The sequence below is a fragment of the Cydia fagiglandana genome, chromosome 10 (assembly GCF_963556715.1).
Source record: "Cydia fagiglandana chromosome 10, ilCydFagi1.1, whole genome shotgun sequence".
Classification (NCBI taxonomy): Eukaryota; Metazoa; Arthropoda; class Insecta; order Lepidoptera; family Tortricidae; genus Cydia; species Cydia fagiglandana.
In genome coordinates this window covers 9,953,231-9,980,615 of record NC_085941.1, presented here as the reverse complement: position 1 = coordinate 9,980,615, position 27,385 = coordinate 9,953,231, and the positions used below count along the sequence as shown (strand labels likewise).

Genomic DNA, 27,385 nt, shown 5'->3' with positions numbered 1-27,385 from the left:
CAATGACCACAGCCAGAAGCGACAATACTGATGGTAACCCTAAACCGTTGCACTTAAAAAGGCTCAAGCGAGCCGGTGGCTGCCGCCCTCTGTTCTAGAGGCCAACTCAAACAATCCCAAGATAGATGGACAAACAAATGTAAATGAACGAAATGTGAACGTCATGTTTGGCATTCCCATAAAGCAACGTTAACACGTCATTAGAGGTAATGATGGCGTGATTAGAGTGGGAGCGGGAGCGATGGTCAATGATTGCCTGCTTACTGTGTGGTCTGCCTTTATAAACAAATCCGGGCTCACTGTCCCGCTCACCTGTTTAAGGTTACGGTTCGGGATGCGACTTAGTTTCCTTGAGATGATTGAGAACTCATTAATATTGCCTTTGAAAGGATTTTGTGGTTTGAACAACTTTGCTCCAATCTGCTTGAAGTGAACTCCGGACCAATCTCTTTGACTTGTTAGCTTCAGAGATAGACGAGTAAGTTAAAAAGAATTGCAAATTATAGAAGAGTTAATTCTTTCCACAATTCCTTACCGTTAAAGATGCGATGTTTAAACAGAAACTAATTCAAGAGATATAAGACATATAAGTATGTACAGTAGAATCCGTTTATTATGACTCCGCTTATACTGACCAACCGCTTACTATGACGTAATTACTGTACGAAGTTTGGTTTTCATATCAAATTCTTAGTGACAAATTCGGATAAGATGACTTCGCTTATAGTAACAAATCACTTACTATGACCGAAAAATCCCATTTTCATGAAATTATGGGCGGTTATACTGACATATGCACTTATGCTGGTTTTCGTGGCCGTCACCACGTCTTTCCCTGCGAGGAAGTTTGGTGCGTTCGTGCGTGTAAGGTATTTTAGTTTTGATCATCAGTGACAAGTTGATATTTGTTACAAGTTTAATAAAACTTATTTCTCACAAAGGACTTTGAGATTAATTTGGAAAACATAACAAAAATAATAAGTTGTACAACTATGTTTTATATGACATCCGCTTAGTATGACGTGTTTGTCACTTTCCTTCGATGTCATTATAAGCGGATTCTACTGTATGTGCAATTGTGCATTGTGTACTCAAAATTTACATAAATGTTTACCAGTAGTTATTAATTATGTAATTTAATTTTATAAAATTTGAAAGCGGGTAATCAGAGCTCATAAAAACTGTAAAGATAATTTTAAAATAAGTATATAAGTGCTTGTATACCTATTAACATTTTCTTATTTGCAGTTAGTTTACTAGTAAGAGTATTTTAAAATTTATAATTTTGCTCTTAGAAGGTATTGTATTTAGTAAATTGATGGTACTTAATAGAATTCGTGGTCCGTGGCGTAGCCAGTAGACAGTAGACTACACCCCCGAAAACCCATTCTCTATCCCAGTCAATGAACTCAATAAATGAAAAGTAATAAATAAATTATAAGTTTATCCCCAGACCCGTAACCCAATCAAATGCATTGTTAAATAATTGAATCCTACTTATTCCTCAAAAACTGTAAATCAGAGGCGGCGAAGTAACGGGTGGAGAATTGGAGATGTTATCTCCGCATAGGATTTATTGTCGGCGTATCAGTCGATCTGCGTAATTGATACGGGTCCAATCTCGTACAGGATCGGGCTATCTCGATGTTTAGCTCTGTGATTTAGTTAACACGGATCAAATTAGTCGATGGACTTTAACGTTATGAATGGGCAAATACACCCATGGGCAAGCAATTCTTTTCTGTAGGTATGTTTTTTAACTTTTTTTAGTTCATTTTTCGAGAACTATAATGACGGTTTGTAAAGGCGAAAACCGGCCAAGTGCGAGTCCGACTCGTGCACGAAGGGTTCCGGTACCATTACGCAAAAACGGCAAAAAAAAAGACGTTTGTTGTATGGGAGCCCCACTTAAATAATCAGTGGAAATAAACGAACGTCTTAAACATACAGTAATATCGAATAGGTATTCATTCATAAGCAAATAAAATTATTCAATAATATTTATATGTGGTATCTTCGCGTGAAAATAAACATAGCACAGTAGTGTGTTTGTACCGGTTTTGGACCAGAACTTTTCCGCCAGAGGGCGACAGTATGTATGCGTAAGGTAGTGACAATTTAGTTCACCCTACTCCCCGCTAGATGGCGCCACTGTCTATGCGCAACGTTAGTTCCAAAGGTCTCCGCTAGATGGCGCCACTGGTTAGTTCACTCTACTCCCCGCTAGAGGCGCCACTGTCTATGCGCAACGTTAGTTCCGAAAATATCCGCCAGCCCCGCCGGAGGGCGACAGTATGTATGCGCCACTGGTTAGTTCACTCTACTCCCCGCTAGAGGCGCCACTGTGTATGCGCAACGTTAGTTCCAAAAATCCCCACCAGCCCTGCCTGGGGGCGACAGTATGTATGCGCAAGGTTAGTTCTAAAAATCCCCACCAGCCCTGCCTGGGGGCGACAGTATGTATGCGCAACGTTAGTTCCAAAAATCCCCACCAGCCCTGCCTGGGGGCGACAGTATGTATGCGCAAGGTTAGTTCTAAAAATCCCCACCAGCCCTGCCTGGGGGCGACAGTATGTATGCGCAACGTTAGTTCCAAAAATCCCCGCCAGCCCTGCCTGGGGGCGACAGTATGTATGCGCAACGTTAGTTCTAAAAATCCCCACCAGCCCTGCCTGGGGGGCGACAGTATGTATGCGCAAGGTTAGTTCCTAAAATCCTCACCAGCCCTGCCTGGGGGCGACAGTATGTATGCGCAACGTTAGTTCCAAAATTATCCGCCAGCCCTGCCTGGGGGCGACAGTATGTATGCGCAACGTTAGTTCTAAAATTCTCCCGCCAGAGGGCGACAGTATGTATGCGCAACGTTAGTTCCAAAAATCCTCACCAGCCCTGCCTGGGGGCGACAGTATGTATGCACAACGTTAGTTCCAAAAATCCCCGCCAGCCCTGCCTGGGGCGACAGTATGTATGCGCAACGTTAGTTCTAAAAATCCCCACCAGCCCCGCCTGGGGGCGACAGGATGTATGCGCAACGTTAGTTCTAAAAATCCCCACCAGCCCTGCCTGAGGGCGACAGTATGTATGCGCAACGTTAGTTCCAAAAATCCCCACCAGCCCTGCCTGGGGGCGATAGTATGTATGCGCAACGTTAGTTCCTAAAATTTCCGCCAGCCCCGCCTGAGGGCGACAGTATGTATGCGCAACGTTAGTTCTAAACTTTCCCCGCCAGAGGGCGACTGTATGTATGCGCAACGTTAGTTTCAAAACCATCCGCTATGAAATGAATAGATGTCTCCACTTTGTATGTGAGTTGTTGAATCGCTTAAATGAATAGATATCCCTAGTGGCGCCTTCGTCGGTGGACACCGCTAGTTAGTTCCAAAAATCCCCGCCAGGCCCGCCAGAGGGCGACAGTATGTATGCGCAACGTTAGTTCCAAAAATCCCCGCTAGCCCCGCCTGAGGGCGACAGTATGTATGCGCAACGTTAGTTCTAAACTTTCCCCGCCAGAGGGCGACTGTATGTATGCGCAACGTTAGTTCTAAAACCATCCGCTATGATATGTATAGATGAGCAGCCGTCTGAGTATTTCTAAAAAAGTCCGCAGAGTCAGAGGGGGTTCATGGTAAGTTAATTAATCTTGGTCAAGCAAATCTAGTCAGTAGAAAAAGGCGGCAAATTTGAAAAATCGTGGGCTACCAACACTACGTTTGAATAGTTCGAAAATCGTGTGTCATATCTTATCTGTGGAACTGTTTTGTTTACATTTCATCGCTGTTCGATGTACATTCCTGCCTTTTGTTCGTTTCCTAGGGTTACCATACTTTAGTTTGCTTTACATTGCTTCTGACATATCCGGCTTGACAGACTATCGATTCGCTTAACAATATAGATGTCGCTAGTGGCGCCTCGTCAGTGGACACCGCTAGTTAGTTCCAAAAACATCCGCTATGAAATTGCAAAAAGGCCCATCATGTTTGTTTTAAAATATGAGACATATATCGGCGTTTTTTGTTAATACCACGTCAGTGGCAAACAAGCAGACGACCCCGCCTGGCAGTAAGCAGTCACCGTAGCCTATGAACGCCTGCGAATTCTATAGTTTACACGGATGCACTTTTATTTGCGGTTGGTTTTGTCGCTTGTGCTTATCAAATGTATGGAGTTTGTAGTTTACCAACCGTAAAGGGGTTTTTCTTTTATTATACCACATTGGTGGCAAATAAGCATACAGTCCGTCTGATGGTAAGTTGTTACCGTAGCCTTTGGACGCCTGCAACTCCAGGGTGGATACAAGCGCGCTGCCGACTGCCCAAAGATTCAATAACTTTGTTTTAAAATATGAGGCTTATATCGGCGTTTTTTTTAATACCACGTCAGTGGCAAACAAGCAGACGACCTCGCCTGACAGTAAGCAGTCACCGTAGCCCATGGACGCCTGCGAATTCTATTGTTACCACGGATGCACTTTTATTTGCGGTTGGTTTTGTCGCTTGTGCTTATCAAATGTATGGAGTTTGTAGTTTACCAACCGTAAAGGGGTTTTTCTTTTATTATACCACATTGGTGGCAAATAAGCATACAGTCCGTCTGATGGTAAGTTGTTACCGTAGCCTTTGGACGCCTGCAACTCCAGGGTGGATACAAGCGCGCTGCCGACTGCCCAAAGATTCAATAACTTTGTTTTAAAATATGAGGCTTATATCGGCGTTTTTTTTAATACCACGTCAGTGGCAAACAAGCAGACGACCCCACCTGACAGTAAGCAGTCACCGTAGCCCATGGACGCCTGCGAATTCAATAGTTTACACGGATGCACTTTTATTTGCGGTTGGTTTTGTCGCTTGTGCTTATCAAATGTATGGAGTTTGTAGTTTACCAACCGTAAAGGGGTTTTTCTTTTATTATACCACATTGGTGGCAAATAAGCATACAGTCCGTCTGATGGTAAGTTGTTACCGTAGCCTTTGGACGCCTGCAACTCCAGGGTGGATACAAGCGCGCTGCCGACTGCCCAAAGATTCAATAACTTTGTTTTAAAATATGAGGCTTATATCGGCGTTTTTTTTAATACCACGTCAGTGGCAAACAAGCAGACGACCTCGCCTGACAGTAAGCAGTCACCGTAGCCCATGGACGCCTGCGAATTCTATTGTTACCACGGATGCATTTTTATTTGCGGTTGGTTTTGTCGCTTGTGCTTATCAAATGTATGGAGTTTGTAGTTTACCGACCGCAAAAAGATCCAGATTTTTTTTTTATATACTACGTCGGTGGCAAACAAGCATCCGGCTCACCTGATGGTAAGCAGCCACCGTAGCCTTTGGACGCTTGCAAGTTCAGACTTTTGAAACCTATACATCATCATCATCATCATCATCATCATTATTATCATTAGACCCTCAGGAAAACCTCGACAGGGGACACCTCCGGCCCCCCTGCTCATGTAGTATTTAGGGTTTCTAGCACACTTATTTACGGTTGATTTTGTCTCTTTTGGTTATCAAATGTAGTTTGTAGTTTGCAGACTGCAAAAAGGCCCAGACTTTTTTTTTTTTTTAATAATACGTCGGTGGCAAACAAGCATCCGGCTCACATGATGGTAAGCAGTCAACGTAGCCTATGGATGCCTGCAACTTTAGAGTTGTTACATGCGCGTTGCCGACTGCAAAAAGGTTCAATAAGTTTTTTCTTTTTTTATATACCACATCGGTGGCAAACAAGCACACGGCCCGTCTGGTAGTGAGCAGTCACCGTAGCCTATGGACGCCTGCAATTTCGAGATGTTACATGCGCGTTGCCGATCGTTGAGATGTAGACCGTGACGTTTGAAAACAAAAAGTCGTATGTGACTGTAAACTTCCATTCACCGTAGAATTTGACAGATAGAGAGAGTTTGAATTAAGTATTGTAACCTTAGTCAGATAATGAAGCTTATTTGAAAGATTATTAACTCTAAGTACTAGAAATAAAGTAGATTTTACTAATGCTGTAATTCTGTAATGCGACATGGTCATGAAACTCATGCGATGTTGGGGGTATACTCTTCAATCTTTTCAATCGGAATGGTCAGAGGTCAGAGTTCAGAGGTCAGAAAGTCCGTGAGGGACAGAACATACGCAAAGTGAAGAAATTGAAAACACGTTTTAATATACCTGACAACATATCAAGCATAACCTACGTAACTTGGTCGGGTTATTTGTTGCCTAACATAAACCATACTAAATTCACTGTGGGTAATTAAAAAAAATGTGAGTGTGTGACAAGGACAAACAATAATAACGCTTTCTCTGCTACTCCTACTGAAAGATTACATAAGACTATCTCGTTTGGTCATTTCCCCCTCCCCCTCTCCCTCCCCCCACCAGTTCCAATTATAATATCATAAATGAGATCACAATACCTGCAACCTGTAACTGACGCATACGCTTTCTAAAATTAATTAAAAAATCAGAAAATAACAATGGAGTACGTCATTGAACTCGTTGCGAGGCTGTGGTTTAGTAACAAGGGGTTAGGGTACAATTATAAATGTGGAGATAGCGACGAAACAAATATTGCATTCATCTCATCAATCGAGGCGCTGGCACCTGACGTGGACATTTACAAGTGGGAGGCGGCCCGGATCGATCTCAAGAAGCTGATCAAAGAACTTCTGGAGGAGAGGAGCATCCTTCAGTTACACTCGGGATACCATGCGGAGGGGCTTTTGCTGGAGGTGCTAAGAAAACACAACATTAGATCATTCCTCTCCGTGCCTCTTAAACAGAAAACTTTAATCTGGAAAGACGCGGGGGTGTGGTTCGTAGAGGTGACCAACCCGAAAATCATCAAGAGAACTTATGTGTTTTTTGACTTTGAATAAGTGTACGTCTGTGTATGTCTGAAATAAAAAAATGTTTAAAAGTGAATGACTATTTATTTATTTACCAATCATTTAGGTATTTTATAATGTCCCAATGCGAGTACAAAAAAAAAAATGCAAAAGCTGGTTTTTCAAAATTCGTTGTTAAGGGGCTCCTTGGCGCTAATGACATTCGATCTGAATCCTTTAGTTTTCTAATGTTTTTAAAGTGAGAACTTCTTTAGCGGTGTTGGGCACTTTCTGAGACAGCGATCACGTGATCGTAACGTTTAGATGGCCACTCAAATAGATGGCAATTAAATCAATAAAGAAAAACTCAATGACATTACATGAAAAAGGTTCTAATCTTGTACGGGTTGAAATACGAGGATCTCACAGTTACATTCAAACTTTATATCACTCAAATATAATTCAATAAAGCTACATCTTGATGAAATCGCTAATAAAAGTGAACTCTAGTAATGGTGAATAAAACTCAAAATATCATGATCAAATATATTTAGATGCGAGATCTGCAAGGTAACTTTACAATTTCTATTCGAATTTTAAACAAGCTCACTGACCAGCAATTTCGGACTAAAGTTTTTCAATAGAAAGGAGGATACATAGTGCTGCAGACATTTTGGCCTAGTCATTGAGTTTTCACTTCTGTCGGCACTCCCGGAGTGCAATCCGTTGTTTTTTTGTAGCTATAATAGCAACGACTTTTAGCAATATAGTATGCCATATTTACTTCAAAGTTCATTGTCTTCGAGATATTCGACATCAAGTTGAACAATTTTAGGCCAACAACCTGGTTTTCAGGCCATAGCTTTTGTGTTAATTATTTTAAAATTTACATCTCTGACCAGTTTTTAGAGACGTCAAAGACAAACCCAAATATGCAGATTTCGTACATGTAAGATCCTTCACAGCAATCCAGCTACGAAAAAAGTGTTATTTTTAGACAATGTTTAAAAAAATCATAAAAAAATAAGTATTCATTAGTTTCAAAATCTGGTAGACAAGAATGGAGATTAAAGATTGAAGAATCGGTAGCCATTTGTCTTATAATTCTATCTGAAGTGTAAATGTAGAAGTAACGGCTCAAACCTTGTCAAATATCGATGAAAACCGCGGGGAGCCCCTTAAGGTGAGGTTGTGTAGAGCAATGTTTCAGAGTTACTAAGCGTGTGTCATCATCGTCGTTAAAAATATATCAAGTTCGATTTCAAACAAAAACAAGACCTAACCTAATCAAAGCAAGTGCTATACCATCTACATATTATGCATAGTAGGTTCTGCCATCTTGTGGGTCCCATTGGAAGTATAAACGTCACATTTACGTCTGGCGCCAAAAATCAGATGGCTCCTATGCTGTATAGTTCATGCATGCTCCCTATTGTCAGTTCAGTACGGTGGCGCTTAAGCAATGTCAATGTGAAAACAAATCCGTTTAAAATTACAAGGAGGGATTTCATATCATCGCTAAGTAGGCGAAAGTGTGTCTGTCTGTCTGTTTGTCTGTTACCTCTTCACGCTTAAGCCGCTGAACCGATTTAGTTGAAATTTGGTATAGAGATAGTTCGAGTCCTGGGGAAAATCAGGGATATCATTCCTGAAGAGAGTGCAAAGGCGGGTGGAATTGAAAGGGTTAATGGCATTGCCTAATAATTGAAGTAAGCAATGAGCATATTGAATGATTGCTATTAGCATTATCCAGGCGCTATACCTACTTTAGCTGCTGTCACTAATTCCACGCAGACGAAGTCGCGGGCAAAAGCTAGTATTTCAATATTTTCGCTAGGATTTTTTGATTGTTTAGTACAAAAATCAACTTTACTTAAATGTAATAAGGTTGACATCTGTTGCGGGGTAGCAGAACTTCTGTGATTGTAGCTCAACTATGCGACGCTAGATGGGCTACTCGTATCTTCAAAAATAAAAAACGTAGATGCAATTTCGACATAATTTCCTTTACTGTAAAGTTCAAATTATTGTAATGGGCTAGGGCTCATAGGATAATCTCTTTCGAAATAAGAAAATATGGTCAATCATCCTTTAGATAGCGTTGCGTTTGTAGTAGTGTGCATGTTGACGACATAGGTTTCCAGACCGCAGGGAAGCATCATATATTTGTTAATGCCTGGAAGATTGAGGCCTGTCTGCCCATGCTGATGCTAGCTCTGAGCTTATTGAATTGCCTTTCTTGGAACTCTTCAACGTACTTTCGGTCATTGGTTCATTTGTCTTAGAGTTTGGTAAAATGACATTCGGTGTATATGTTCAGTGGGCATGCTAAGGGTTATATTTGCAAAAACCCAGGTGTTGAGTTTGGTTAATGCTTGAGAGCTCCATGTGCATTTGGCCTGTTTAGTGTCCATATTATGCAGACGCACTGCTTGCCACCATTTGAATATTGTCTTTAGAGCTCTTTGCATTAGGTTGGATATCGTGTGGAAGAAGAAGTTTTGGGTAGAAACGATGTTGGACTAATAATGGACTGACGGATATAGGCTGTCAGTAGTCCTTTTTCCCTGCTTTTGCTATGAAGTTTACCTTGACCCGAGTCCAATTATCTGGTACGATTCACCACGTGAAACTTGCTCTGAATATTATGGCCAGATGCAGATTGCTGTAAAAGCGCCGCTGATTTAAATCAAAAAGTTTGGTCTAAAGATGTTTGTTGCTATATTCCAGTCGATATTGCGTGCCACTGTGGATTCGAGGATTCCTATGGGCGCAAAGCTGTGTTTATTACTGGTTGAGTATGAACCGGGGAAGTGGGTGTCTCTGAGCAAGTTCCTCTTCCGTGTTCATAAATGTACCATCTAGTGTTTAAGGAGACCGAGATAGTTGGTTGGTGTCTTGGAGAGTATTATGTAAGTTCATGCTCCTTTATGAGTTTGGGCAATATCAGGAGGCACCCCGTACGATTGCCCTGTCTAGACGGAACCACAGTATAAAAAGTAACAGTGAACCGACGCTCTTGATGATTGCGTTAATGCAGACACCTCATAAGAACACAGTAGGGTTGTGACAGACTTTAACACAACTGCCCATAAGACAAAGAACATTTCAAATAAGACCCGCTAGCCCTGTAAGTGGTACCGAGCTACTAACAATGGCAATGTATGCAACTCGGGTGCGCGCGGCAACAGAACAAGTCACAACAGAACAGGTCACAACAGAACAGATCATAACAGATCAGGTTAGAACAGAACAGATCACAACAGAACAGCTCTCAACAGAACAGGTTAGAACAGAAAAAGATAGAACAGAACAGAACAAGATAGAACAGAACAGAACAAGATAGAACAGAACAGATCACAACAGAACAGGTTTTGGAATTGATCTGTTTTAATTGTTAACAGAATGGGTATGGTACTACGCGTATCATAGAGCATTGACTGAATATAATAAACAAATATGGGAGGCAAAAATAAGATAATGGAGAAGTTCCGTCTAGACAGGGCAATCGTACGGGGTGCCTCCTGATATTGCCCAAACTCATAAAGGAGCATGAACTTACATAATACTCTCCAAGACACCAACCAACTATCTCGGTCTCCTTAAACACTAGATGGCACATTTATGAACACGGAAGAGGAACTTGCTCAGAGACACCCACTTCCCCGGTTTCTACTCAACCAGTAATAAACACAGCTTTGCGCCCATAGGAATCCTCGAATCCACAGTGGCACGCAATATCGACTGGAATATAGCAAGAAACATCTTTAGACCAAACTTTTTGATTTAAATCAGCGGCGCTTTTACAGCAATCTGCATCTGGCCATAATATTCAGAGCAAGTTTCGCGTGGTGAATCGTACCAGATAATTGGACTCGGGTCAAGGTAAACTTCATAGCAAAAGCAGGGAAAAAGGACTACTGACAGCCTATATCCGTCAGTCCATTATTAGTCTAACATCGTTTCTACCCAAAACTTCTTCTTCCACACGATATCCAACCTAATGCAAAGAGCTCTAAAGACAATATTCAAATGGTGGCAAGCAGTGCGTCTGCATAATATGGACACTAAACAGGCCAAATGCACATGGCGCTCTCAAGCATTAACCAAACTCAACGCCTGGGTTTTTGCAAATATAACCCTTAGCATGCCCGCTGAACATATACACCGAATGTCATTTTACCAAACTCTAAGACAAATGAACCAATGACCGAAAGTACGTTGAAGAGTTCCAAGAAAGGCAATTCAATAAGCTCAGAGCTAGCATCAGCATGGGCAGACAGGCCTCAATCTTCCAGGCATTAACAAATATATGATGCTTCCCTGCGGTCTGGAAACCTATGTCGTCAACATGCACACTACTACAAACGCAACGCTATCTAAAGGATGATTGACCATATTTTCTTATTTCGAAAGAGATTATCCTATGAGCCCTAGCCCATTACAATAATTTGAACTTTACAGTAAAGGAAATTATGTCGAAATTGCATCTACGATTTTTATTTTTGAAGATACGAGTAGCCCATCAGCGTTGCATAGTTGAGCTACAATCACAGAAGTTCTGCTACCCCGCAACAGATGTCAACCTTATTACATTTAAGTAAAGTTGATTTTTGTACTAAACAATCAAAAAATCCTAGCGAAAATATTGAAATACTAGCTTTTGTCCGCGACTTCGTCTGCGTGGAATTAGTGACAGCAGCTAAAGTAGGTATAGCGCCTGGATAATGCTAATAGCAATCATTCAATATGCTCATTGCTTACTTCAATCATTAGGCAATTCATTAACTCTTTCAATTCCACCCGCCTTTGCACTCTCTTCAGGAATGATATCCCTGATTTTCCCCAGGACTCGAACTATCTCTATACCAAATTTCAACTAAATCGGTTCAGCGGCTTAAGCGTGAAGAGGTAACAGACAAACAGACAGACAGACACACTTTCGCCTACTTAGCGATGATATGAAATCCCTCCTTGTAATTTTAAACGGATTTGTTTTCACATTGACATTGCTTAAGCGCCACCGTACTGAACTGACAATAGGGAGCATGCATGAACTATACAGCATAGGAGCCATCTGATTTTTGGCGCGAGACGTAAATGTGACGTTTATACTTCCAATGGGACCCACAAGATGGCAGAACCTACTATGCATAATATGTAGATGGTATAGCACTTGCTTTGATTAGGTTAGGTCTTGTTTTTGTTTGAAATCGAACTTGATATATTTTTAACGACGATGATGACACACGCTTAGTAACTCTGAAACATTGCTCTACACAACCTCACCTTAAGGGGCTCCCCGCGGTTTTCATCGATATTTGACAAGGTTTGAGCCGTTACTTCTACATTTACACTTCAGATAGAATTATAAGACAAATGGCTACCGATTCTTCAATCTTTAATCTCCATTCTTGTCTACCGGATTTTGAAACTAATGAATACTTATTTTTTTATGATTTTTTTAAACATTGTCTAAAAATAACACTTTTTTCGTAGCTGGATTGCTGTGAAGGATCTTACATGTACGAAATCTGCATATTTGGGTTTGTCTTTGACGTCTCTAAAAACTGGTCAGAGATGTAAATTTTAAAATAATTAACACAAAAGCTATGGCCTGAAAACCAGGTTGTTGGCCTAAAATTGTTCAACTTGATGTCGAATATCTCGAAGACAATGAACTTTGAAGTAAATATGGCATACTATATTGCTAAAAGTCGTTGCTATTATAGCTACAAAAAAACAACGGATTGCACTCCGGGAGTGCCGACAGAAGTGAAAACTCAATGACTAGGCCAAAATGTCTGCAGCACTATGTATCCTCCTTTCTATTGAAAAACTTTAGTCCGAAATTGCTGGTCAGTGAGCTTGTTTAAAATTCGAATAGAAATTGTAAAGTTACCTTGCAGATCTCGCATCTAAATATATTTGATCATGATATTTTGAGTTTTATTCACCATTACTAGAGTTCACTTTTATTAGCGATTTCATCAAGATGTAGCTTTATTGAATTATATTTGAGTGATATAAAGTTTGAATGTAACTGTGAGATCCTCGTATTTCAACCCGTACAAGATTAGAACCTTTTTCATGTAATGTCATTGAGTTTTTCTTTATTGATTTAATTGCCATCTATTTGAGTGGCCATCTAAACGTTACGATCACGTGATCGCTGTCTCAGAAAGTGCCCAACACCGCTAAAGAAGTTCTCACTTTAAAAACATTAGAAAACTAAAGGATTCAGATCGAATGTCATTAGCGCCAAGGAGCCCCTTAACAACGAATTTTGAAAAACCAGCTTTTGCATTTTTTTTTTGTACTCGCATTGGGACATTATAAAATACCTAAATGATTGGTAAATAAATAAATAGTCATTCACTTTTAAACATTTTTTTATTTCAGACATACACAGACGTACACTTATTCAAAGTCAAAAAACACATAAGTTCTCTTGATGATTTTCGGGTTGGTCACCTCTACGAACCACACCCCCGCGTCTTTCCAGATTAAAGTTTTCTGTTTAAGAGGCACGGAGAGGAATGATCTAATGTTGTGTTTTCTTAGCACCTCCAGCAAAAGCCCCTCCGCATGGTATCCCGAGTGTAACTGAAGGATGCTCCTCTCCTCCAGAAGTTCTTTGATCAGCTTCTTGAGATCGATCCGGGCCGCCTCCCACTTGTAAATGTCCACGTCAGGTGCCAGCGCCTCGATTGATGAGATGAATGCAATATTTGTTTCGTCGCTATCTCCACATTTATAATTGTACCCTAACCCCTTGTTACTAAACCACAGCCTCGCAACGAGTTCAATGACGTACTCCATTGTTATTTTCTGATTTTTTAATTAATTTTAGAAAGCGTATGCGTCAGTTACAGGTTGCAGGTATTGTGATCTCATTTATGATATTATAATTGGAACTGGTGGGGGGAGGGAGAGGGGGAGGGGGAAATGACCAAACGAGATAGTCTTATGTAATCTTTCAGTAGGAGTAGCAGAGAAAGCGTTATTATTGTTTGTCCTTGTCACATTCTCACATTTTTTTTTAAATTCCCCACAGTGAATTTAGTATGGTTTATGTTAGGTAACAAATAACCCGACCAAGTTACGTAGGTTATGCTTGATATGTTGTCAGGTATATTAAAACGTGTTTTCAATTTCTTCACTTTGCGTATGTTCTGTCCCTCACGGACTTTCTGACCTCTGAACTCTGACCTCTGACCATTCCGATTGAAAAGATTGAAGAGTATACCCCCAACATCGCACGAGTTTCATGACCATGTCGCATTACAGAATTACAGCATTAGTAAAATCTACTTTATTTCTAGTACTTAGAGTTAATAATCTTTCAAATAAGCTTCATTATCTGACTAAGGTTACAATACTTAATTCAAACTCTCTCTATCTGTCAAATTCTACGGTGAATGGAAGTTTACAGTCACATACGACTTTTTGTTTTCGAACGTCACGGTCTACATCTCAACGATCGGCAACGCGCATGTAACATCTCGAAATTGCAGGCGTCCATAGGCTACGGTGACTGCTCACTACCAGACGGGCCGTGTGCTTGTTTGCCACCGACGTGGTATATAAAAAAGAAAAATACTTATTGAACCTTTTTGCAGTCGGCAACGCGCATGTAACAACTCTAAAGTTGCAGGCATCCATAGGCTACGTTGACTGCTTACCATCATGTGAGCCGGATGCTTGTTTGCCACCGACGTATTATTAAAAAAAAAAAAAGTCTGGGCCTTTTTGCAGTCTGCAAACTACAAACTACATTTGATAACCAAAAGAGACAAAATCAACCGTAAATAAGTGTGCTAGAAACCCTAAATACTACATGAGCAGGGGGGCCGGAGGTGTCCCCTGTCGAGGTTTTCCTGAGGGTCTAATGATAATAATGATGATGATGATGATGATGATGATGTATAGGTTTCAAAAGTCTGAACTTGCAAGCGTCCAAAGGCTACGGTGGCTGCTTACCATCAGGTGAGCCGGATGCTTGTTTGCCACCGACGTAGTATATAAAAAAAAAATCTGGATCTTTTTGCGGTCGGTAAACTACAAACTCCATACATTTGATAAGCACAAGCGACAAAACCAACCGCAAATAAAAATGCATCCGTGGTAACAATAGAATTCGCAGGCGTCCATGGGCTACGGTGACTGCTTACTGTCAGGCGAGGTCGTCTGCTTGTTTGCCACTGACGTGGTATTAAAAAAAACGCCGATATAAGCCTCATATTTTAAAACAAAGTTATTGAATCTTTGGGCAGTCGGCAGCGCGCTTGTATCCACCCTGGAGTTGCAGGCGTCCAAAGGCTACGGTAACAACTTACCATCAGACGGACTGTATGCTTATTTGCCACCAATGTGGTATAATAAAAGAAAAACCCCTTTACGGTTGGTAAACTACAAACTCCATACATTTGATAAGCACAAGCGACAAAACCAACCGCAAATAAAAGTGCATCCGTGTAAACTATTGAATTCGCAGGCGTCCATGGGCTACGGTGACTGCTTACTGTCAGGTGGGGTCGTCTGCTTGTTTGCCACTGACGTGGTATTAAAAAAAACGCCGATATAAGCCTCATATTTTAAAACAAAGTTATTGAATCTTTGGGCAGTCGGCAGCGCGCTTGTATCCACCCTGGAGTTGCAGGCGTCCAAAGGCTACGGTAACAACTTACCATCAGACGGACTGTATGCTTATTTGCCACCAATGTGGTATAATAAAAGAAAAACCCCTTTACGGTTGGTAAACTACAAACTCCATACATTTGATAAGCACAAGCGACAAAACCAACCGCAAATAAAAGTGCATCCGTGGTAACAATAGAATTCGCAGGCGTCCATGGGCTACGGTGACTGCTTACTGTCAGGCGAGGTCGTCTGCTTGTTTGCCACTGACGTGGTATTAAAAAAAACGCCGATATAAGCCTCATATTTTAAAACAAACATGATGGGCCTTTTTGCAATTTCATAGCGGATGTTTTTGGAACTAACTAGCGGTGTCCACTGACGAGGCGCCACTAGCGACATCTATATTGTTAAGCGAATCGATAGTCTGTCAAGCCGGATATGTCAGAAGCAATGTAAAGCAAAATAAAGTATGGTAACCCTAGGAAACGAACAAAAGGCAGGAATGTACATCGAACAGCGATGAAATGTAAACAAAACAGTTCCACAGATAAGATATAAATGACACACGATTTTCGAACTATTCAAACGTAGTGTTGGTAGCCCACGATTTTTCAAATTTGCCGCCTTTTTCTACTGACTAGATTTGCTTGACCAAGATTAATTAACTTACCATGAACCCCCTCTGACTCTGCGGACTTTTTTAGAAATACTCAGACGGCTGCTCATCTATACATATCATAGCGGATGGTTTTAGAACTAACGTTGCGCATACATACAGTCGCCCTCTGGCGGGGAAAGTTTAGAACTAACGTTGCGCATACATACTGTCGCCCTCAGGCGGGGCTAGCGGGGATTTTTGGAACTAACGTTGCGCATACATACTGTCGCCCTCTGGCGGGCCTGGCGGGGATTTTTGGAACTAACTAGCGGTGTCCACCGACGAAGGCGCCACTAGGGATATCTATTCATTTAAGCGATTCAACAACTCACATACAAAGTGGAGACATCTATTCATTTCATAGCGGATGGTTTTGAAACTAACGTTGCGCATACATACAGTCGCCCTCTGGCGGGGAAAGTTTAGAACTAACGTTGCGCATACATACTGTCGCCCTCAGGCGGGGCTGGCGGAAATTTTAGGAACTAACGTTGCGCATACATACTATCGCCCCCAGGCAGGGCTGGTGGGGATTTTTGGAACTAACGTTGCGCATACATACTGTCGCCCTCAGGCAGGGCTGGTGGGGATTTTTAGAACTAACGTTGCGCATACATCCTGTCGCCCCCAGGCGGGGCTGGTGGGGATTTTTAGAACTAACGTTGCGCATACATACTGTCGCCCCAGGCAGGGCTGGCGGGGATTTTTGGAACTAACGTTGTGCATACATACTGTCGCCCCCAGGCAGGGCTGGTGAGGATTTTTGGAACTAACGTTGCGCATACATACTGTCGCCCTCTGGCGGGAGAATTTTAGAACTAACGTTGCGCATACATACTGTCGCCCCCAGGCAGGGCTGGCGGATAATTTTGGAACTAACGTTGCGCATACATACTGTCGCCCCCAGGCAGGGCTGGTGAGGATTTTAGGAACTAACCTTGCGCATACATACTGTCGCCCCCCAGGCAGGGCTGGTGGGGATTTTTAGAACTAACGTTGCGCATACATACTGTCGCCCCCAGGCAGGGCTGGCGGGGATTTTTGGAACTAACGTTGCGCATACATACTGTCGCCCCCAGGCAGGGCTGGTGGGGATTTTTAGAACTAACCTTGCGCATACATACTGTCGCCCCCAGGCAGGGCTGGTGGGGATTTTTGGAACTAACGTTGCGCATACATACTGTCGCCCCCAGGCAGGGCTGGCGGGGATTTTCAGAACTAACCTTGCGCATACATACTGTCGCCCCCAGGCAGGGCTGGTGGGGATTTTTGGAACTAACGTTGCGCATACACAGTGGCGCCTCTAGCGGGGAGTAGAGTGAACTAACCAGTGGCGCATACATACTGTCGCCCTCCGGCGGGGCTGGCGGATATTTTCGGAACTAACGTTGCGCATAGACAGTGGCGCCTCTAGCGGGGAGTAGAGTGAACTAACCAGTGGCGCCATCTAGCGGAGACCTTTGGAACTAACGTTGCGCATAGACAGTGGCGCCATCTAGCGGGGAGTAGGGTGAACTAAATTGTCACTACCTTGCGCATACATACTGGCGCCCTCTGGCGGAAAAGTTCTGGTCCAAAACCGGTACAAACACACTACTTAGCACAACTACGACCCTGTTTACGATCCAACATAAAATAAAATTCACCGATCTCAATTTGCTAAGATCCCGAGTCCTGACATTCCTGACGTACCTTTTTCACTCCGTTTACTGCACTTATTTTCATTCAATTTTAAGACATGTATGAATTTTATCCCTATTACGTTTACGATTTTATTTTACGTTAGCATAATTCTTACATCTTTAACTACCACTGTTCCTTTACATACGATGTTCCAATGTTAGGTTTTATTTAATGTTTTAAAGTTATAACTTAAATTAGTATAAAATGGGGATATAAAATGACAATATTAACATTAAAATTTAAATAAACTAACTAATAAGTTTGGGAGGAGGAGGGAGGTCTTTGCCCAGCAGTGGGACACTCTAAGGCTCATATAAATAAATAAATAAAAGTAATATGTATAATTAAAAGGTTAGATATTTTTAATATCTTTTTACATCATAGTCACAAAATGTGTCTTTTCGAAAACTATAGACCCCAAAACGACCTGTCTAAAACGTTTTTTTTTTAAATTAACCCTATTCCTTTCTATAAAATATCCCATAGACCAGAATACCGCTGATAATATCAGGAAAGGGTAACATTTATACATTATAAAATAGCATGAAATAGTACAGGGTGGTCCGGCACGCGCAGGCGCGACAGCAGCGACAAATGCTGCCAATAATAATTCGCGGAGCGGCGCGTGCGACTAACAGCCGCCGCTGATTGAGCCTGCACCACCCACGGTCGGTTGTATTGTCATGAAAGACGATATCTTTGCCTTGCTGCCTATGCTATGTAAGGGATTAGTTAAAAAAAAACTAATGCGTGGATATTTTTATCTGCACTTTTATAGGCTTGTCGTAGTTTGCGTGAATCATTGAAAAGAAATGCGATTATAAATTATTGATTTGTTGATCTAATTTTAAGGTTCATATTAAGTATGACTCAGTCAAGTAAACATGATAAATATCTAGTATGTATGAGTACCTATCTAACCAATTTTGTTTTATGAGTAATATTTGTAAAATTGCTTACTTTATTGAGCCACGCCTAGTTACCTCATTGTTAACTACTAAAAGAATGTAATTTATAAGTGGAAATAAATCAATTAATTAATCTTTGTCAATAACGAGGGACGTGTCGTGCATGGTTCTGAATCCACTTGCTACATTCAATAAATTTTAATTAACCATAATTGGTAGACGACAGCGCGTTTGAACAATTACGATTATTTTAATTTATGGCCTGATGATGTTTGAAAAGTTCTGCGTCGTTCAGGACTTATTTCGTAATTGCTAAAGTAGCAATTACACATTATATCGGCTAAGCTTCATAAAAGCTATTCGCGTGTATTATGGTCAATTAAAGACAGTTAATAGCGATATATCACCGCGCAAAACAGCAATTAATCCACACTCATTAGCGCGAGCGAGCGAGGCAGCGGCGCGGTCGGGGCGCCGGCCGTAGGTGGCCTCCTGCAGGCGTCTACCACTTATCCAAATCAATTATTTGTCAAGCCTAATCATCATATATTCATTAACCTTAAACCGCTTAACGTCAACCCCCACCAATAACAATCATCCGAAATTAAAATATGATTACACAAATGAGTTCATAATTTATCACAGTAATGTAGCAGACAGGGCGTAACGATCACGATAATCGTGGCCAGATATCGTCACTGACATCACTGTGGTGACTCCATTACAGAAAAAATACGATAACACACACAAATGAAATGATGACCACATTTCATCAACAATACTTTGGGGCTTGACGCAATCGCGTGAGGACGTCACTCCTACGAACGGAACGCTGTTTAGCTTTCCCATTATCACACCAAAAATGCATAGTTCAAAAACACAGTCCCAAATGCCTATTATAAGATCAAACAGTACGCTAAATGGGAGGCCATTAACACTGCCCGATCGGCGCCGCAATCGATACGACGCTAATCGACTACCTACGCCGCGAACCCGATTTTAGCACATCGGTACTAATTACCAATTACCATCCGCATCGATAAAGACATTTACTGAGACAAGAATCGCCTGTTAACATTATGCATTAAAATAATTAAACGCCAGTATTTTTGATGAAAATTTATTTGTATGGCTACTAAGTAGTAGTTAAAGTCATAATATTTAAGAGTAAACCGCAGACTACCGAATTTATACAGATGGCTTATCGAACCAACCCCAGACTCACCGTTTGACGCCACGCGGAAGCCAGACGGAGAATAAATTATTGCTCTCCCTCTGCCCAAATACAAAGACGAAGTCTGGGTTTTTTCAACTCTCTGCGTATAATTGAGGTGTAATGTCGCGCACAATGCCAAACAATTGTGCGATCGTAACGTACCGGTGCAATGCGACCTCCTAACGCTAATATACAAAAGGTATAAATAAAACTGAATTAGAAAGTCCTTTTGTCCAGCGCGCCTTGAGATAATCGTGATTTACGTCAATCTACACACCGGGTCCTCATGCACATAAATTAAAACCATAATTGAATCCAGAGCTGAGGTACGCCAGCGCCAACCTCTTTGACGGTTCTAGGTAATTGAACAAAGGCGGTTTGGGGAGTGATGCGGAACTTTGTGATGTTTCTAAAGAACCCGTTAGCAGGCGCGGGCGCGGCGATCGTCTAACATCTTCGGCGTTACTGACGCTTGATCGGTTTCTTTATTAATTACGGGATCCCTTACACCCTAATGAATATTCAACACGCTGCGAGAACTAATTCGACCCGTCCTTAATGCAGCCCATGTTGGACTAGTTTTAGGCGGGATTTTTACGAGCATGTAATACTATATCATTACACTTTGATAAGCGATAAGTGCGATGGTGGGTCTTTCGCCGTTGTCGGTACTATAAAACGGGCCATATCGCCCGGCGTTGCCCACCCCGTGTTCCCAAGCGCGTCATCGTTTTATGACTTTTTTATTTGGCTTGATGGCCGGAGAAATGCAATACCACTCCCGATTCAGATTTCCGTGTGATATTAAAGCGTGCTCTACTTCAAAACATGTACGTAAAATGTTTTAAACGATTGAGGGCCCAGTGGGTCAACCGGGCGCCATAATATGGCCGCCCCGACACCAGTAACGTTACGTTCGAAAAATAAACAAAATTTTTACATCAAAACAGATTGGAACGCTCCAGACACAGTAACTCGCATACAAATTTTACATCTGTTATAATGTTGTAGATTAAAAACAAAATCACAGAAAATACTCCTATATGTAACCGATACCTCGTAATAATCATGTCTTTGTTATGGCTTCGTGTCATAATAGTGTAAACAATAAAGTTGCTTTTCGGGCACAATTCACGGAATTCATCGGACACCTCGGACCACTGCACTCAGACTCGAAGTAAAGAATATTGAATTTATTCTTTCACACGATTAAAGGTATCGAGGACCACACGATGCGCGCGCGCCGAGAACCGGAGAAGAGTCGATACCAATACCGATTGCATTTTGGGATGTCGACCACATACCGATACCACATTACACCGATTAACGGCGTGAGATAACCAACAATCGCATTAAATTATGTTTTCTATTGCCGATTCACACCTGTTCTAGAGAACCACAAATATCAACATCAAATAATTACACAAGACGATTCCGGTTGTGAGAACGTCGTCTCACAGAGTAATACAAGCTAAGAAATGGCAGATCCATTTGTCACTAGCTTAATAACAGTGATACAGATGAAAATAAAAATAAGAAATGACACAATAAGAAATGCCTGTCGTTTATAACTTCATAAGGCATCTTCGTGTGCGCGCATAATAAACACATAAGCATTTGTGAAGTCGTTGCACCAATTGTGTGCGGGCTAGACGGTGAGCCGCGGTATCTGACACATGGTACGGCAAGTACGGCAATTAATGTTGCCTGAATACGAAATAGAAAAAGCGGAAACCATATCATATGTGGATTCTCTAAATACTAAATTCTGTTGGTTTGTGAATTTTATACTCACCTGCGACAACGAGTATAACCTCACCGGGTTGGCAAAAAGGTCCCTTACATTTTGGCGAATATAAGTTATTTTGCTCTGGCCTCCTGACCAGGTCATCAGATTTTTCTGCCTTTCGCCTTGTAGAAAAAAAATCATTCATCTATCTTATCACAAAGCGGATAACGAATCCAGTGGCAAACATGCGCAAGATCGGTTCTGGCAACACTAAACATTGCTGGCTTTAAATCGTGTTCCACTGATTGATAGAACGGCCCCATCTGCGCGATCGCTTTCGCGCATCGAAAGTCAAAACATATCGTAAAAAAATATTGATCATCACACTTTAGTTAAACAAACACGCAACCTACCACGCGACATAATCACACTCCACATCTGGTAGGTACTTTATTGTTATTCCAAGATGCTCAATCTTGCACGGCACTACAGAATCGGTGCAATTAGTTGGACAGTGAAAGGACAAAATATTGAATTGCCATCTGCTACCTGGATGAAAGGCAAACGCCCCCTGTCGCCATTAATCATAATTACAACAAAAGCAAGAAAAAACTGGAACTAAACTTCAATGAATCTAATAAGTTCCTAACAGATGCCGAAACTATGAAAGGATCCGGATTGACTGAGCAATAATGCATTCAGAAAATAAAATTCAAATTGAAAATTCCATAATCATAACCGGTGAGAAACTTAATATAAAGTAACAGACATATAGCCACGAGACATATCAAATTACACCTACCGATTGCCATTAAGTTAATACCCCTTTATAATTCAAAGTTGAACAAAACTTACAATTTATGACTAGATCCCAATGAATAAAGAACCGGGAATCAAAGCGCCATCGTCACGGAAACCGATTAAAAACCAGAGAAAAAACTCAAAAGATGTTGAATAAAGAATCAACTATTCATAGGGTAGTCGACACTGTAAGGCACCCGCTGTTTTATCAAATATGGGATTAGTCGTTTCCAAGCCGGGTTCCTTTCGGTGGGGACAAATATTTTGACACGCGGGCGATCAAATAGAGATGGATATATAACGGATTAAGGTTACCTCAATACGCACAATTGCGTTTTATTACTGCCTTACTCTAACAAGGGAGTTAAATAATGGATTTAGTTTTATGCTTTGAGATCTTAACTTGGGTTCATACTCGTAAATGTGTGCGCTCACTGTCGAAAATGTTCTATAAAAATGTTTACGTGTGTGTTACTTTAATGTGTAGAGTAGACAATGTATGTTATCGACTTTGGTAACACTTTATTATTACGTTTTACGTGTTGATACCTTGTGAATTTCATAGAACTTGTTTACAGGAAGAACAAAGAAAAGAACCAACACATTTTTATAAATATTTAGGGGTTGTGCACAAATCACACGAGGTGTTTTCGGCTACTTTTTGCACTCGTTCTATGTGGACCTGTATATATTACAAGCTTTTATTTAGTTTCTCCTGACCGTTGTCTGTCTGTAATCAAATCTTGCAAGTTAAATTTGATCCACTTCCCGATTTCCGATTGAGCTGAAATTTTGCATGCACGTATAAATCGGACGACAATGCAATATTATGGTACCACCGAGCTGATCTGATGATGGAGACAGGAGGTGGCCATAGGAACTCTGTGACGAAAAAACGCAACCTAATTGTGTTAGGGGTTTTTAGAATTGTCTCGATGAGTATTAGCTGTCTGTCGTAAGAAAAGTACAGTCAGCGATAAAAGCTTGTCCCAAAAATGAAATTTTTGCCAAAAACTTTTGAGCTTACAGTAGGACTACGCATATTTGTATTTTGTGTTATATTGTCCCAAATGTCCCATAATATTTATTTCAAGCCCCCTAAAATTTAGATACAGGCTCGGACTACGAAAATCAAGCAAGCATTAAAAAGGTATACGTTTTTGATAAAAGATCCTAAAAGAACATTTAACCGTCTGAATCTCCATAAGACCAATTTATTTATTTAATGGTATAGCGAAGTAGTCAAAACACGGCCAATATCAAATATATTAAGAACGGGTCACTCACGTATTTTAAGTCGAAAAACGCTCGACATGTTTCACTCCGTACTGAAGACTGTCATCAGTGTCATCACTCATCAGAGGGGCTACCGCCAAAACCGAAATTCGCAAATTGCGGGGATCTTTCTCTTTTACTCCAATGAAGGCGTAATTAGAGTGACAGAGAAAAATGTCCGCAATTTGCTAACTTCGATTTTCGCGGTCATAGCCCAGGCGCTTGCGCTGACGGTGACGGACCGGTGCATAAAAATACTTGAGTGACCCGTTTTTAATATATTTCATACGTCGGTGTCTCACGGAAGTTTTGTTATGAAAATAGCCAATATCTTCTTTTTCAAATTCAAAATAATTACTACCGATATGAAAAAATCCAAATAAACCGTATAGAAAAAGATATTGGACATGCTAGTATTTTCTTTTCTTAAGGCCCGGAGCCCGAAAGACGACCTACAAGTTTACGCTACAGGGCGCAGCGTAAATAAAATCAAAGCTCAAGTCATCTCTTGAACTCGATTATCACATCTTCATGATTCCGAGTAGCAAACCAAACATACTTCTGATATCTCGGCGATGCAAGTGCTATGCAGAACAAATTAACACAGATCCACGGGGCTCTGTTTGCCATATAACTGTGGTATGCCATACTGGTTGAAAAAGGTCGCAAGTGTAATAAAAGTTATGAGGTATTATGTCGTTTTAGTGAGGTAGAGTGGTTGAGTGAATGGGCAGGCGGTGACAGTTATGCAAACAAGTGCTGGACCAATAATGCATTCATTGTCGGCTTACCCTTTGGCAGCACCTGCTATTGCGGATAGTGTGGTGTGTTGAGTCGTTTGGCTTGTGGGTGGTGTAGTGCATTTACAACTTCCATAATAGCTTATATTTATCAGAGAATACAGCTGTTATCTTACATACACATTTGTTATCTTTTAGTTCAGCTATATTTATTTTCTCCTGTATGTGTCGTCAATTTAATTTTCTTCTTATTAGTTTTAAGTTAGTGATAAGTTAGGTCCCCACCGAAACTCAGCGCTGCGGCTCACCGTCGTAGCATTACGCTGAGTGGGGGTCCTATTTAACGTCTATGTGTCTATAGAAAATTTTTAATTTAACTGTTTGGTTGACGTAAATAAATGTATTTTCTTTCTGTCTTTCTTTCTTTCTATTGCTTAAACTGCTTAGGGTTCATTAACAGTGCCCGTTTTTTTTTTCCTTTAGCTTTCACATCCCGTCAACATATTGCATTCACGCGTATAAGTGGCTAAAATGTCGTAAAAACATATATTATAAAGAATTTGTAAAGAAAAAGAAGAAATGTAATGAGAGCGACGGTTTTTTCCAATCACTGGTTTTTGCAATAGAAACTGAAATAGAAGTCGACTAAAACTGCATTGTATAATCAGACATAGGATGTCGGATACGACCAAAAAGAAGTATAATATAAAAAAAGGCCTTTTCTATATTTATTTATTCATTGCTAAAATGTTTATTGTTCACAAGAAAACCTAAATTCAAGAAAATGGGCATGCAAATTGCCATAGGTTAGGCAGGGGTTCACAAAGTGGGGGTTCGCCAGTTGTCCTAAAGGGGTTCTCGACAAGCAAAAAGTACCTATCACTATCACCATACTTTCTGAAATACGAGGTGTTTTTTTTTTCGTCATGTGCAAACATCTGGGAAATTGATAAAAGATACGCGGGATAAAATGTTCAAGAAAGACAAGAAACCCTGCCATAAGGCACTAGCAGCTGTCTTTCTCAAAGGGTCATCCAACATCCAATTCAAATTAAAACCCCAAGGAATGGTCTACCTGTTGTATGGATTCGTAAGAACTATGTGATATACATAGTACTGAAAAATCCCAGAGGAAATCGCAAAACATTCTATCAGTGTAAATCACATGAGAGATTTGTGAAACCCGTGGCGCCATCTATTATGCTCGTTTTAAACTAAAGCATAACCAGTTGCTTTGCTCTACATGACGGTGTAAAAGTCGGTTTACAGATGGCGTGATCATCATCACAACCAAGGTCTGTGGCAACTATGGCTCAAGTAAACAACATTAATCTGTTTGATTTTGTACTAAATAAATAAAAAAGGATATAGATATTTGGGCTCTAACATTTTGTTTTAAATATCAAGTATCAGTATGTATAGAGATAACAAGTTTGACCCATTCCAAAGCACTCTTTATAGCCTTGCTTTAAGTTTATAGCAAAAACCAATTGCACACTTTGGCAAGGGCACTTAGTGGGCAAGTGGGCACTGTGGCCTAAATAGGCACATACTATGGGGAAAAATTGCACAGGGTTTACAGACTAGGCGCAGAGGAGACACAACCGTCTCACATCCAAATATTATGTACAAAGGAGTTCAAATTACTCTAAATTAGAAATATCTTGTAGCTCTTTGAAGCTGCAAAACTTGACTGAGAACTAATAGTTGGTGGCAATCATAATGGATGAGAAATCGTTGCAGAGATAAAAATGCTTAAGTTGATTATAACAACCATAACTCCGTACATGGCAGGAAGAAGTTGATAAATGGCGAGTAAATATTTAAGAAATTTGAACTTTATATAAATTTATTTTAAGTTCAAATCACTTCAATAAAATATCTCCAGTCATTTTTTCATCGGTCCATATGAACAGTTTTACATCTGTTGTCAAGATTAACCCGTCAAACATCCACCACACAACAAATTGATGCAAAGCAATTTGACCCATATTGATCTGTAGTAACACACATCTGATACGACCCAAATTGACTTAACGTCACACATGTGACATTAGGGCGTTCCACGGGTTGAGGGAATTGTTATCCAATAGATGTTGGCAACTGCATTCATATTCAATATTGTGACAGCCAATTATATAAGTTAGACGCATGTCAATTATTAAAGGAAACTACAAATAAGTTCATTCCTACAAAAAGAGGTACTCACCTTCCTGAGAGGAACCTTAAAGCAAACAATCCTTGTTCCCTCTATTACTTTGCCACATGCCTTGTAAGGTATCCACCTGAAAAGAACATGATTTAAAGCAATCGAATGATTCAACTCAATAAAACAAACAATATGCGTGTTTACCCACCGATCTGGAATACTTTTACTCATCTTCACCGATGTCGTGCTTATACCACTGCGTGTCACTGTAACGTTATGGAAAAATGGTTTGAAGAATGATTGCAAACATCGTGTCAGTGGAATTTTGAATTGATAGAAAAGATCTGAATAAATGTAAATAAATATAAGAAAACTAACCTAAAATCTAAATAAATATGAAATAAATTCAGACATTCAGTGACGACAGTGACGTTGACAGACTACAGACAGACTACCATACCAAACATTGTAAAAAAATTTTGTGTCAAAAAAATTGAATCTACATTTTATTCATTTTTAACAAAAGATTAAGATAAGAAAAGCATACACAAATCTCATTATTATTTGTAATGTAAACTAATATAATATAAAAATAAATCATATGCGTTGCACCCATAAGTGAGAGCGAGAGAGAGATATCCCTTTCTCGCTCTCACTTTCAGGTTTTATAGCCATAACACACTACCGCACCGTACCGTTACCTTGATGCGGTACGGTAGTGTATTGCGGCTTTAAACACTGTTTAAGTAATATTTAAAACAGCTAGAAG

At 40.6% G+C, this 27,385-nt stretch overlaps 1 protein-coding gene across 2 annotated transcripts in view; it reads right to left on the bottom strand.

Moving 5' to 3' along the window:
- LOC134668112 (RNA/RNP complex-1-interacting phosphatase) overlaps positions 1-27,010 on the bottom strand; it is a 78,417-nt gene extending 51,407 nt beyond the window's left edge. The window contains exons 1-2 of one of the 2 annotated variants that reach the window (XM_063525610.1): positions 26,825-27,010; positions 26,677-26,752 (exon numbers count right to left, since the gene is read on the bottom strand). In XM_063525610.1, the coding sequence (XP_063381680.1) occupies positions 26,677-26,752; positions 26,825-26,847 (99 nt within the window). In that variant the 5' untranslated portion in view covers positions 26,848-27,010. The remainder of the gene's footprint in view (positions 1-26,676; positions 26,753-26,824) is intronic. The other variant, XM_063525611.1, reaches the window with a different exon arrangement.
- Between the last annotated feature and the right edge of the window lie 375 nt (positions 27,011-27,385).